General features: G+C 54.4%; 6 protein-coding genes across 6 annotated transcripts; 3 read left to right on the top strand and 3 right to left on the bottom strand.

The window, feature by feature from the left end:
• The first annotated feature begins 67 nt into the window (after positions 1-67).
• On the top strand, positions 68-1563 carry BDV59DRAFT_111828 (ceramidase). The gene is made up of 4 exons (XM_073686625.1): positions 68-341; positions 423-609; positions 680-1196; positions 1258-1563. Exons 1-4 carry the CDS (start codon positions 258-260, stop codon positions 1442-1444), a joined length of 975 nt encoding a protein of 324 aa, XP_073551457.1. The 5' UTR covers positions 68-257; the 3' UTR covers positions 1445-1563.
• BDV59DRAFT_111825 (putative toxin biosynthesis protein) lies at positions 1479-3364 on the bottom strand. The gene is made up of 4 exons (XM_073686624.1): positions 2980-3364; positions 2781-2919; positions 2619-2727; positions 1479-2558 (listed from the first exon to the last, which is right to left on the bottom strand). Exons 1-4 carry the CDS (start codon positions 3181-3183, stop codon positions 1682-1684), a joined length of 1329 nt encoding a protein of 442 aa, XP_073551456.1. The 5' UTR covers positions 3184-3364; the 3' UTR covers positions 1479-1681.
• Positions 3365-3493: 129 nt separating this feature from the next.
• On the top strand, positions 3494-6503 carry BDV59DRAFT_111659 (BRCT domain-containing protein). The gene is made up of 3 exons (XM_073686621.1): positions 3494-4056; positions 4121-5489; positions 5541-6503. The coding sequence occupies exons 1-3, from the start codon at positions 3527-3529 to the stop codon at positions 6186-6188; spliced, it is 2547 nt and encodes an 848-aa protein (XP_073551455.1). The 5' UTR covers positions 3494-3526; the 3' UTR covers positions 6189-6503.
• Positions 6289-7188, bottom strand: BDV59DRAFT_111700 (ESCRT-II subunit protein VPS25). Its single transcript, XM_073686622.1, has 3 exons — positions 6698-7188; positions 6556-6631; positions 6289-6502 (listed from the first exon to the last, which is right to left on the bottom strand). The coding sequence occupies exons 1-3, from the start codon at positions 7079-7081 to the stop codon at positions 6390-6392; spliced, it is 573 nt and encodes a 190-aa protein (XP_073551454.1). The 5' UTR covers positions 7082-7188; the 3' UTR covers positions 6289-6389.
• Positions 7189-7326: 138 nt separating this feature from the next.
• trm8 (tRNA (guanine46-N7)-methyltransferase) lies at positions 7327-8488 on the top strand (the record flags this gene model as incomplete). Its single annotated transcript, XM_073693282.1, has 3 exons — positions 7327-7499; positions 7565-7752; positions 7818-8488. 3 exons carry the CDS (start codon positions 7327-7329, stop codon positions 8486-8488), a joined length of 1032 nt encoding a protein of 343 aa, XP_073551453.1.
• Positions 8489-8578: 90 nt separating this feature from the next.
• Positions 8579-11664, bottom strand: BDV59DRAFT_111738 (LIM domain protein). Its single transcript, XM_073686623.1, has 3 exons — positions 11357-11664; positions 9281-11226; positions 8579-9225 (listed from the first exon to the last, which is right to left on the bottom strand). The coding sequence occupies exons 1-3, from the start codon at positions 11448-11450 to the stop codon at positions 8899-8901; spliced, it is 2367 nt and encodes a 788-aa protein (XP_073551452.1). The 5' UTR covers positions 11451-11664; the 3' UTR covers positions 8579-8898.
• Positions 11665-11930: the final 266 nt, after the last annotated feature.

Genomic DNA, 11930 nt, shown 5'->3' with positions numbered 1-11930 from the left:
CCACCAACCAATCGGTCGCCGGCATCCCCAGGAACAGAGCCGACTGCATCCATTCATTCATCATCACCATCGCCTCTTGCTGACTCTCCCCATGGTTCGCCTCCATCTTCCCTTTTAACTTCGCCTCTTCGTGGAAACCCGTCCACCCCTCCGGTCATGTTCAAGTTCCTCTTTTCCCTTTAACCTTCCTTCCCCTTCGCTTCTCCATCAGTTAAACTTGTCCGTATACTATACCCCGCGAGAGCGCGTCCAGTATCATGTTCCTTCCCTTCATTCCATATCCGCCACCCAAGGATGGATACTGGAGTCCGGTCACTTCGACCCTCAACTGGTGTGAAGAAGTACGTTTCTCCTGACTTCCTCAATGGCTTTCTCGCCCAATTTCCGCTTCCCTGTGCTAACCGCCGACTCCCGAGCGTTAGGACTACTATGCCACTATCTACTCCGCCGAGATCGTCAACACCCTGACCAACCTGCTGTTCATGTGGCTCGGGATCAAGGGATTCCTCAGTTGCCGTCGCCATGGCCATGATCACATCTTCAAAGTCGCCTATCTGGGCTACCTCGTCGTGGGAACAGGGAGTTTCCTGTTCCATTCGACGCTCAAATGTGAGCACACCACGCCATGCACCTTCCATCTTTCCCCCTCTCACGATTTCACGCTGACTGCCTCCTCCAGACCCCATGCAGCTCGTCGACGAACTCTCCATGATCTACACCACTTGTCTTATGGCCTACGCTTCTTTCTCCTACTCCAGACCGAACTCCGTTCGCATCGTCTTGGCCATCGCCCTCGCCAGTCTGGCTGTCTTCATCACCCTCTACTACCACTACCTCCAAGACCCCGTCTTCCATCAGAATGCGTACGCCCTCCTGACCACTGTTGTGGTTCTCCGCAGCATGTACACCATGGAGGTGACGCTGCGCCCGCGCTGGCGCCACTCTACAGAGGAGGACCGTCTGGCCCGTCAGAAACAAGGCCTCCCCGTGCCGTCCAAGGAGCGCCAGCACTACGAGAACGTCCGCGACGTCAAGATCCTCAAGACCATGTGGTTCATGGTCGCGTACGGCCTCACCCTGTTCCTGGGTGGGTTTCTCATCTGGAACCTCGATAACCACTACTGCTCGACGATCCGCGTCTGGCGCCGCTCGATCGGACTGCCCTGGGGTATTTTCCTCGAGGGCCATGGTTGGTGGTATGTATATCTGCAGTGTCTCACTGCTATGCGAACGGGTTGACTGACTGGCTTTATCCAGGCACCTCATGACTGGCATCGGAGCTTACTTGTACATTGTCTGGGGCATTTGGTTGCGCCACTCTCTGAACAAGCGCCAGGACGAGTTCCATCTCTGGTGGCCCCATTGCTGGAATTTCCCCGAGATCCTCCGCACGAACGTCGGCTCGAAGGGTGCGGAAAACGGGTCTGTGAAGAAGTCGGATTGAACGGGGTGGACTTGTGTGGTTGTGCCTTTGGATGGATGATGTCGGAGCCCGGTGCTTTCGACGCGTGGCAGTTCTTGTGCTTTGGGGTTTGATGACTTTACTACGATAGACTTCGTTTTCGGCTTGGTGGCGTATTCTTATTTCTATCTCTATAGAACTGCGGAAAATTTGTATAGACACGAAGCCGGGTGTTCGTTGTAGATAGGACTATGTACAAATGAGGCGTGCGTCTAGGATCTATAGCTTCGACTTCGAGGCATCCTTCTTCTTGGGCCTCACTGGGGCCGGGACGTGCTCCTTCCACCGGGGATCGATCGTCATCTTCTCGATCTTCGACTTGCGCTCCCACTGCTCCCGGAACATGCGCTCCTCTTTCCTCCACCGCTCCAACTCCTTGCCAATCCACTTGCTGGCGGCCTCGGAGCACTGGACAGGCGCCTCCTGCGCCAGGAGATGCCCGTATTCTTTGAAGTACACGTTGCTTACGCGACCCGCCAGCGCACCACCACTGCCGCCCAGTCCGACGCCGGTGTTTTCCATCTTGTCGGCCATCATTTCAGGCAAACACATGTCCGACTTGCCGCCGAAGATGTACAGCACGCTGGGGCGCAGGTGCGGGAGCTGCGCGAACACTCGAGACGGTTCCGGGCGGTAGAACGGCCACGATCCCAGGTGATTGGGGTTGAGGTCGGGATGCGTCACACGGTTGACAGGCACATCCTTGCCGGGGGGTCCGTCATAGTTTGGACGCGAGAAGGTGAAGACCTCCTGGTGGAGAGGAGTGCGCAGGGTCACCGGCTTCTCTCCGTCCTTGGACGGCTCCGGAAGTGGATGGATAGCAGTGGGGAGTTCGCGCAGGCCATACTTCACCCAACGATCGAGGACCCGCGAGTCCCAGGCCTGGTAGAAGGGGTTACGCTTGAATCCATCCTCGGCGGCCTTGCGCGAGGGCCAGAGGTCTCGGCGATAGGTTGAGAGCTGAGTGGTTTTGGCGATGACGATCTTCTGTCTGGCTACTTCAAGCGGATCGAGCTGCGTGGTCTGTCGTTGGATGACAGGGTCTAAGAGGACGAGGGTATGGATGAGGCGCGGATGTATGAGACACACTTGCGCGCTGATGTGGGAATAATGATTAGGGAGTTTCAATTGGTGACGAGGATTAGGTGAGACTCACAGATGTGCGCCACCCATGCTGTGACCGATCCCAATGATGGGCCGGGGCATCTCCTTGCGCTTGACATTGACGAGATGGAGGAGATCTCTGGGGTGGTCGAACCAGCTGGCTAATAGATATCAGTCTGAGTGTGGCGACTTAACCTGCTCATTGAATACGTACGATCATTTCCCAGTAGGTCCTCGTTCAGTACGCTGCTCTGTCCTTGGTGTGCAACGTCCGCCATCCAAATGCTTCGGATTCGGAATCCATTGGCTTTGGAGCGAGCATACAGTTCCTCCCAGAGTGGTTCGTAGAGTTCCTGTTCCACGGATACTTAGCCGCGGTATAGTGAAGTACGAGACGAAGGCGATTCTCATACCTTTGGGAACCCGTTTGCATGCGCGGCCAAAATTGTAACATCCCCAGGCTGAGGATTGGGATTATCGAGAGGAATGTACTGCTTCACAGCGAGATGCAGCTCATCTTCCTGTTCATTGGCGAGAGCGCCAGGGTATTCCCGGATATGCTGACATTCGACGGCATGTTCGACCACACGAAACGGGCCGGACGTGGAGGACGACATGGCGTGTATATACTGCGAGGAGAGGAGGGAGAGGGAGGAATGCGGGGAGGAGCGAGGTCAACCAGGGAATGTCTTCAATATGTAGTGTACGGAGTAAAGTAGATGAGCATTTCCCCACAGTCACCGGGAAGCATTCACGGCGACGGTTGCCGTGACTGGACTGAGCCGAGGCTTCCCTGCGTTCTTCTTCCCCGGGTTTATGCCGGCTCGGGCACGGGCACTATTATTATGCCCCGGCACTATGCAGTGCACGTGACATGGTGTCTTTCCAGCGCGTCGCATCGCGTCGCATCGTATGCCAACAAGAAGTCGCCAGTCAGTCTCACCCACCACCACTCTCACCATGGCGGTTCCCGGTGGCGAGCTTCGTCTCTTCGATCAGTGCAAAGCCTGCATTATCTGTTCGAAGGACCTAACCCCCTCTGCCGCGCATCAGTTGGCGGCCACATTGGAGAGTCACGGTGGGGAGTCCGTCATCTATGAAGCCCCCGCGACTTTCCCTCCGCTAGAGGAGTTCACGCACCTCATCTCTCTCACCATCGACTTCCCGACCTTTGAGATGGCCAGCGACGCATTGATTCCCGTTGTCAAACCGCAATGGGTGCATTCGTCGCTCTCTAAGCGGAAGCTGGCGAACCCGCGCCAATACAGCCCTGATCCACGTTTGTTCCTCAACGACGTTGTAGTCTGCTGCGGCGACATCCCGGAGGGTGATAAGGATGCGATCTTGGGCGGCGTACTCGCAAAAGGCGGCCTCTTCACCTCGAGACTCGCCCAGACAGTGACACACCTGGTCGATCTGACCACAAATTCCGATAAAGCCCAGCTCGTCCTTTCGCGGAAATCTAGCATCAAAATTGTCCTCCCTCACTGGTAAGCTGGATGATATGCCACGGCCCGATCTAAATGCAGTTCCCTGCCTAACATACTGCGCTAGGTTCGACGACTGCCTCAAGCTGGGGCGACGAATTGATGAACGCCCGTATACATTGCCCGACCCGGAAATCCTTCGCGCCGCGCCCGATGCACCCATTCGCTCCGCAGACAACAAGGATATTGTCGGGGCGTCGACTCCGGAACCGAAAAGCTTGCCGACCCCCGTCACGTCGCCGCATACGCGCCCCAAACTCGACGTCTTTAAGGGAAAACAGATCGTGCTCTCGACAGATCTGGGGATCGGCTCGCACCTGCTCAACTCGATCACCGAGATTATTGAAGAAGGTGGAGGATGTGTCATCTCGGACGTCTCGAAGGCCGATATACTTGTCTGTCGCTTCCGAGAAGGTGTGGCATATCGCATCGCATCCAGGCTCAACAAAGATGTCGGAAATCTTTCCTGGCTCTACCACCTGATGACATATAATACGTGGACCTCGCCTTACCGACGACTGTTACACTACCCAGTTTCCCGCGCCGGGATTCCCGGCTTCAAAGGCCTCAAGATCAGTCTGTCCAACTATGTCGGTGAGGCTCGAGCGTACCTGGAGAACCTGATTGCCGCGACTGGTGCGGAGTGCACCAAGACTCTCCGGGAACAAAACACCCATTTAATAACGGCCCACGGCAACAGCGAGAAATGCACCGCCGCGAAGGAGTGGGGATTGCAGGTTGTCAATCACCTGTGGCTTGAGGAAAGCTACGCAAGATGGAAGCTGCAGCCGGTCTCCGACCCGCGGTATACGCACTTTCCGCGGAGGACCAATCTCGGCGAGGTTGTCGGTCAAACGAGGCTGGACAAGTCTGTTCTAGAGAGTATCTTCTACCCATCCGAAGACACGGGGGACACCGTACAGAGCAAAGAGGAGAACACCACCGCTAGAAAGGACGCTGCATCCACGAAGGCATCGTCGAATAAGGTACGAGCCGATACTGAAGCGTCGACCGAAACGCCTCGCGCTGTGAACAAATCACGGAAAGTTTCAGATAAGAATGTGCAGACTCCTGCACGCACTCACCTTGGCTCGGAGGGCAAAGAGAACGAGACGCCATCATCAACCGGAAGCCGAAAGTCGAAAGACGCTGCTACCGCTAAGCTCCATGAAATAGTTCCGGATATTGCTCTGTATGAAAAAGAAAGGAAACGCGTGGGAGGCGTCATCTATGGCGGCCGGAGGAAGACGGATGAGGACCGCATCACCCTAGACAAGAACGGCAAGAAGCGGCGGTCAGCCTCACCCGAAGAAGAGGACGATGAAGCAACAGAGGCAAAGAGACAGAAGAAGTCGAAGCCTCCGATTGCAATGCGTCTTCTCATTACTGGCTACCAGAAATGGGTAGGAAACCTGAAGAAAGAGGATGCGGACAAGGTATGTTTATAATCTACTCATGTGCATGAGGTACTTGCTGATTGGAGGCAGCGACAATTGCGAGAACTTGGTATCCAGGTAGTGCAGGATGCGCGCAAGTGTTCTCACCTTGCAGCTCCGTCTATCCTACGAACCCCGAAATTTGTCAATGCGCTAGCCTATGGCCCAATGATCATCCGTGCCGACTTCATCACCGCGTGTTTGAAGAAGAACGAGTTGCTAGATGCTGCCGAGTTTCTCCTAGAGGATAAGGCCGCCGAGCAGCGGTTTGGATTTTCTTTGGAAGAGGCCAAGGCGAACGCCAAGAAGAACAAGAATCAGCTTCTCCGAGGATATCAAGTCTACTGCGTTGAAACCATCCGCGGAGGGTTCGAAGCCTTCAAGTCAATTGTGGATGCGAATGGGGGAGAGTGTTCGCTTTTCCGGGGACGCGTGTCCTATCAGTCACAGCGGGAAGAGAGCGATGATGACAGCTCGGTAGATGAGGACGCTGGCCGGAAGGAGATGTATCTTCTCAGCAGTGTGGAACCTGACCAGATGAAAATCTGGCCCAAATTCCGCCAGATGGCACTAGGCGTCGGCAAAAGCCCACGAATTGTCCGCGTCGATTGGCTTCTTGACATTGCGATGTCCCAGGAGCTGCGTCCCGCCGACGGATACGAACTGAATGAAGACATGGCCGACCAGATTGAGGAATGATTTGTATCGCGATTGGTGTTCGGAGTGTCTGCAACAGCCTTCAAGGATATCTCGGTGTTCTTACTCCCGCGAGATGTTTTGTTCTTGTATATTGGCATATTTCCCTTTTCTTTTTGCTTGCCCATTCGTGCAACCTGATGATAACCCAGCTACTGTACCGGACATCCCGGTTGAATGAGAGCGTTTCGAGCGATAATTCAGTTAGAAGAACTTGACACCTTCTTGGCCTTCGTTTCCAAAGATCTGTGCCTTGCCCCGTTTGACTAGAACATTGAGGGACCGAAGCATGGCGTCCGTATCCATACCATGCCATTCTAAACAGTTAGCAAGCAGGCCCGATTGACAAACGAAGGAAACATGTACACACCCTGCGACATGGCTGTCTCCCCTTGAGTCAGCTCATACACGGTAAACACGACGTTCTTCTGTCCGGTGTTCTCGACCTGACAACCCGTCAGCGACCTCTTTCTTCTACTGTCGCAAATAGCCAACGCAAGTTAGAAACATACCCAGTCAACAACAAGACTCGCCCACTCCTCTGGCGTCCGCCACCAGATCCACGCGACTGTCTTATTTGCGCCATCGATCCACTCCGCCCTTTTCCCTCCACCGTCCTCCCCCTTTGCCATCCAGTCGATGACATTCCGAGCGTCGCCAAGCGCCAGTCGTTTCCGTAGCGTAGCATTGTGGAACAGCGGGGAATCAATCGCGTCGACCAGGGACAGGCGATAGAGACGATGATGGCGACACCAGGCCTGGATGAGGGAAGACCATTTCTGGAGCTGCGAGAGGCGCGTTGCGGCGTTGGGCTGCGGGGTGAAGAACGGCGGGAAGGAGTACGTGGGCGGGAATTCAAAGGGCTGCTGTGCAGATGAGAGCAGAGAGGCAGACATTATGGAGGAGGGTTGGGATTTAAGGCAAGAGGATCTGCCGTGGGAGAGTTGGTTGGAGATACGTACGTTGTCGTCGGCGGAAGAGGAGAGAGGGAGAGATAAGATGCGATGCGATGATGACTCCGCACGCTTTCTCTCCCAAAAAATTTCCGCCCGCCAAACCTCCGACCTCAGCTCTCCTGCTCCACCCCGTCTCTCCCGTCCAATTCAACAATACTCCCTCCTGGTTGTATATCACCTCCAGCATGGGCAACACTAAGAACAAACGTCAAAAACGTGAGGCCAATCGCCAACGCGCCGCCGAGGCCCTCGCCCGCGCGCAGTCGGGCGATGCAGCCGCCGCGCTCCAGCTCCCCCAGAAGAAGTTCTATCGTCAACGAGCACACGCGAACCCGTTCTCGGATCACAGATTGGAATAGTACGTTGTTTTTGCTTTGAGTGGAGCGTATCCCGTTGCGATGTCCTAGTATTAACATCAATTAGTCCGCTGAGCCCGGCGCATATGGACTGGGCTTCGTATTACCCGGCATTCGAGAATCCAGACTCGGCGCAGATCAACCTCGGCGGCTTCAGGAAGCTGCTAAAGGATGTGGAGGTTGTTGATATTGGCTGTGGGTTTGGCGGTTTGCTGGTTGGCCTGGCGCCGCTGCTGCCCGAAACCCTCATGGTTGGTACGTATCCCCTCGCCGCCTGTACACCTACAAGGAAGACTACGGAGCTGACGAGCGAGTGGCAGGAATGGAAATTCGGATTCAAGTTCTAGATTATCTCAACACCCGCATCCACGCCCTCCGTTCCCAACAACGACACCTCAAATTGAAATCCAACGGCGATCCCGCCGCCGCATCAGAACCCCCCGCCCCCATTCCTACACCCAGCGAAGCTGCGTCCCCAGGTTCCACGACAACATCGGAACAGCAAGCCCCAGATACGATCGTTCCCGGCGGATATCAGAATATCGCCGCGATCCGCAGCAACACGATGAAGTTCTTCCCGAATTTCTTCCGCCGCAGCCAGCTCTCGAAGATTTTCATCTGTTTCCCCGACCCCCACTTCAAAGCGCGCAAGCACAAAATGCGCATTATCTCCGAGACCCTCAATGCGGAATATGCGTATGCGCTGCGGCCCGGCGGACTCCTATACACTATCACCGACGTGGAGGAGTACCATCATTGGATTCTTAGGCATTTCCGGGAGTCTGGCGCGGATGGAGTTTCGTCTCCGGATAATGGTGAGGACGGCATTAAGGAACTTTTTGAGCGGGTTTCGGATGAAGAGCTACAACAGGATCCTTGCGTGGAAGTCATGAGAGAGGCCACGGAAGAAGGGAAGAAAGTCACCCGGAATAAAGGAAACAAATATGTTGCTGTCTTCCGGCGGAGGGCTGACCCCGAGTGGCCGGCTTGATGACTTTCACTGCAAAAGTTATGGTTTCATTGGTTGCGGGTTGGTGGTGTTCCCAGCGGTCTATGTGACAAGTTATGCATGAACTATAGATTTGAAGGTTAATGTAAATTATATGGTAAGAGAACTGCTATCAAAAACAGGTAAAGCATAATTTATCCAAATTCGAGAAAAAACAACCAGCCTACAAACTTAACTGAGCACACGCTCCATACCTAAACATGCAGAGTCATCCAATAAACGCAGCCATAACTCATAGATTGCCATCACATTCCATGCGAAACTCCCGCTTGCGACATATGCACCTGATGCAGAAAAGTCGATATGATGCCTGTAATCGTAAATTCTTGACATAGCCAACCATGTGAATCGCAGCTCATCAAACGTCTTCGTAGAGCATATCCATCAGGACCTCAACTCCGTGGTGATGCTTTGAGTCTTATCCCTTCACATCTCTCACACACAGCTAACTGGACAGGGCCTCCGATGATGCGGCCCTTGGCTGTCCTCCTCGGTTCGCCTTCACGCACGAAGTACCGGCCGTCCGGCCCGAAACCATCACCGCATTCATGGCAGACAAAGCATTGGTCATGCCACTGACCTCCAATCGCGCTGATGACCACGTCATCCAAAACATGCTTCTTGCAGCCCAGACATCTCGGGGCGGTACGGCGAGAGTGGCATTGGAGACACCAGGCGAATCCATCCTTCTCCACGAAGGGAGTGTCGTGACTGAAGGGCTATAGTTCCAGTTAGCATGCTGGTCTACTCGATCAGGAGGAGGGCTAATCATACGTCACCGCACTCGGCGCAGAAGAAGTGGCCGACGTGCCATTCAGCGCCGCAAGCTACGACAACTTCTCCTTCGATGGGGGTTTTACAGCTCTTGCACCTTGGGCTGAACAGCTCATGGAAATCAAGATGGCAGTAGAACCGCGGCAGATAGGCCTCTTCATCGTCAGGGGATGCTTCCGTGAGTCGTTCATTTCGCTTGGCCTCCGGTTCTTCGTAAAATGCCACACACTCAAGTGCGGTGTGGCAATGATAGCACTCGAAGCATTCAGGATGAAAGCGGGACCCCGCCGCCGTGACTATCCTCCCCGCAATAGGGAGTGAGCAAGATTCACATTTCGCAGTAGGGACGCCAGATCGGGTATAGGTTGACACCCAGCGATCTGCTGCACCTGGTCTGGATTTCTTGGTTGGAGCATTGGGCGGTTGGCTATTCTTCTGCCGAGCTGGCTGCCAGTTTCTTCCATTACTCTCAGAGGGCCCCGTCATCTCAGAGATTGTAGGCTCCTTGTCATCCGGAAGATTGATAACGGGAACGGAAGGAGCCTCCGAAACCTGGATAGTTGGCGCTGGAGGCGCCGGAGGTGGTTGCTGGGATGGAGCCTCCCGTTTGGGTGGTGATTCGGCCTCAGCGGGTTTCCAACCAGGATCGAAACTCACGATCGGCCGACCAGCTCGATCACTGACAGCTGATGGCATGGGTAGTCTAGAACTTCTATCTTTCAGTTTCTTGCTTGTGGCAGCCCGAATATCGTCGCTGCGAATCTCGACGCCGTCCTTCGTGGGCAGGGGTTCTTCATCTTCGGCCTTTGGCTGGGCCCGAGAAAATGTATCATTCGTTGTATACCCTTGGTCCATTGACTGGCTCGGTAAATTCTTCTGAGATTCAAAGCGGGAGAGCTTGTCGGATATCGAGTTTCCGGATCTGGCTGGGAGAGGCCGAGAGCCCCGCAAAATGTTGCGCGGTCTGGATCTCAAGGCTGAGGAATCAGACCTTGAGAATAAGGGACGATCCTCCTCCTCTTTGGGCTGAGACTCCTTAGGCTCCTCATATATCTGATCGGTTGGGTTCCTGAAGATACTCTGCGGAAGATTGGTGCCGACATTTGTCAATCCCAGCCCACAATCATCCTTCGTGGGCTTCGGAGTTTCCTCGCGGGGCAATGCAAAGTTCACTTTTCTCCGTAGGGACCCGTCCTTACTCAGACCTGTATCGTTTGCACCGTAGGAGCTCCGTTGCTGCTCATCCTTCTCAAGAGGAGAACTTCCACCACTGTGGCCCATTGAGAAACGCTTGAAGACAGGGAGGTGACTCTCACGTTGAGAACTCGAAAACCCTAAGCTCCTGGTGTGTGAGTGGCTACTTTTTTCGGGGGTCTGATGAACTCTTTTTAGATCAGGGTTCCGATAAGGAGCATATGGATTCTTGTAAGGCACACCAGGGTTCTGGTGCATCCAAACTAGCTCCGTAGCCTCATCCTGAGCCGCATTGTGAAGACGGACGTCATCCTGCAGGTCCATTTCCTGCAATGCATCTCGCAAAGATCGAGCTTCTTCCTTTTCTTTCCGCCGTTGTTCGCTCTCACGATACGATGTGTTTGGAGAAGGGGGACTGGGGCGAGAGGAGACTCGGGAAGGGGAGACCGACTGTCGTCCTGGAACCAGCCGGGGCTCCTGGACAAGAGGACGTCCGGCGGAGCTGCCCAGGGATCCTCGGAATGACATCGGGCGGTGATTTGAGAGGGCGCTGGTTGCACGTGGTCGTTCGATCTCGGCTGCAGGAGCGGCAGGCGAGGCCCTTTCTTGTCCGTACGTCGACATGGCGGACGCTGCTCGTGGTGGAAGATCTTTGTGCGTACTGGGAATTGATTGGGAGGCCTTTGAAGGTAGAGGCCGGGAACCCCCTGGACGAGCTGGACGATTTGTCCGCAGGTCTTTCAGGTAGTTCGCTACACGACCACGATGCAAAAACAAGAAGTCAGACCGAGTGCATACAGACCGCTAGTTGGTCACTCCACCAACGGTGTTGACACGGAAGAATGCCATGACTCAGCTTAAACAATGCAAGCGTGAACTTACCGATCTGATCGCTGGACATGTATGTAGGACCGGGAGGCGTAACCTTCCGTTGGCCTTCTTTGGCCTTGGGATGATGGAGATGAGGTCTATGCATGGTTCAAAGCTGGGAGAAAAACGCCACGACACATCAACGATGGCGGTGAGGACATGGAGCGATAATTGCTGAGTTGGACAAGCTATGAAGTCAGTCTCAGATGGCTGATACGAGCCAATAAAGTTGCCGATGGTGGCTGGGAGTGGAACAAGAGTGGAATGAACTAGAGAGATCTCGAGGTTCTCGATCCACCAAGAAAGACACTATGTTTGAGGCTGTTAGTCAATTGGGAGCTGAGAGGAATTAGTGAGAAGAGCTGAAGGATAGCTGAGGGTGGATGATTGCTGCCCTGGACAACGAGGAACTCCTGAGTGTGACGATAAGATGGATGAGGGGAAATCAACAACACGTCAAATGCTGCAAACCAGACAAACTCCGTCGCGAGGCAACGCGGGGGGCCTGATGACTCAGCCATACCCTAAGCCCTAAATACTGCCTACCTTACCTTCCTTGCATCTTGATCTATACAATATAATCTTT

The sequence above is a fragment of the Aspergillus ambiguus genome, assembly GCF_047715705.1.
Source record: "Aspergillus ambiguus strain CBS 117.58 unplaced genomic scaffold BDV59scaffold_4, whole genome shotgun sequence".
Lineage (NCBI taxonomy): Eukaryota > Fungi > Ascomycota > Eurotiomycetes > Eurotiales > Aspergillaceae > Aspergillus > Aspergillus ambiguus.
The sequence above is the reverse complement of the archived record's forward strand: the minus strand, read 5'-3'. Positions and strand labels throughout refer to the sequence as shown.

Excerpts from the sequence above, each read along its gene's own strand:
- BDV59DRAFT_111828 (XM_073686625.1), top strand. The coding sequence starts at position 258 with ATGTTCCTTCCCTTCATTCCATATCCGCCACCCAAGGATGGATACTGG. Across the intron at positions 342-422 it reads CCCTCAACTGGTGTGAAGAA|GACTACTATGCCACTATCTA; the intron begins GTACGTTTCTCC and ends CCCGAGCGTTAG. Across the intron at positions 1,197-1,257 it reads CTCGAGGGCCATGGTTGGTG|GCACCTCATGACTGGCATCG; the intron begins GTATGTATATCT and ends GGCTTTATCCAG.
- BDV59DRAFT_111825 (XM_073686624.1), bottom strand. The coding sequence starts at position 3,183 with ATGTCGTCCTCCACGTCCGGCCCGTTTCGTGTGGTCGAACATGCCGTC. Across the intron at positions 2,920-2,979 it reads ATGCAAACGGGTTCCCAAAG|GAACTCTACGAACCACTCTG; the intron begins GTATGAGAATCG and ends TCCGTGGAACAG. Across the intron at positions 2,728-2,780 it reads GGACCTACTGGGAAATGATC|CCAGCTGGTTCGACCACCCC; the intron begins GTACGTATTCAA and ends GATATCTATTAG.
- BDV59DRAFT_111659 (XM_073686621.1), top strand. The coding sequence starts at position 3,527 with ATGGCGGTTCCCGGTGGCGAGCTTCGTCTCTTCGATCAGTGCAAAGCC. Across the intron at positions 4,057-4,120 it reads AAAATTGTCCTCCCTCACTG|GTTCGACGACTGCCTCAAGC; the intron begins GTAAGCTGGATG and ends ATACTGCGCTAG. Across the intron at positions 5,490-5,540 it reads AGAAAGAGGATGCGGACAAG|CGACAATTGCGAGAACTTGG; the intron begins GTATGTTTATAA and ends GATTGGAGGCAG.
- BDV59DRAFT_111700 (XM_073686622.1), bottom strand. The coding sequence starts at position 7,081 with ATGTCTGCCTCTCTGCTCTCATCTGCACAGCAGCCCTTTGAATTCCCG. Across the intron at positions 6,632-6,697 it reads CGAGTCTTGTTGTTGACTGG|GTCGAGAACACCGGACAGAA; the intron begins GTATGTTTCTAA and ends ACGGGTTGTCAG. Across the intron at positions 6,503-6,555 it reads GGAGACAGCCATGTCGCAGG|AATGGCATGGTATGGATACG; the intron begins GTGTGTACATGT and ends CTAACTGTTTAG.
- BDV59DRAFT_111738 (XM_073686623.1), bottom strand. The coding sequence starts at position 11,450 with ATGCATAGACCTCATCTCCATCATCCCAAGGCCAAAGAAGGCCAACGG. Across the intron at positions 11,227-11,356 it reads CATGTCCAGCGATCAGATCG|CGAACTACCTGAAAGACCTG; the intron begins GTAAGTTCACGC and ends GTGGTCGTGTAG. Across the intron at positions 9,226-9,280 it reads TCTGCGCCGAGTGCGGTGAC|CCCTTCAGTCACGACACTCC; the intron begins GTATGATTAGCC and ends CTGGAACTATAG.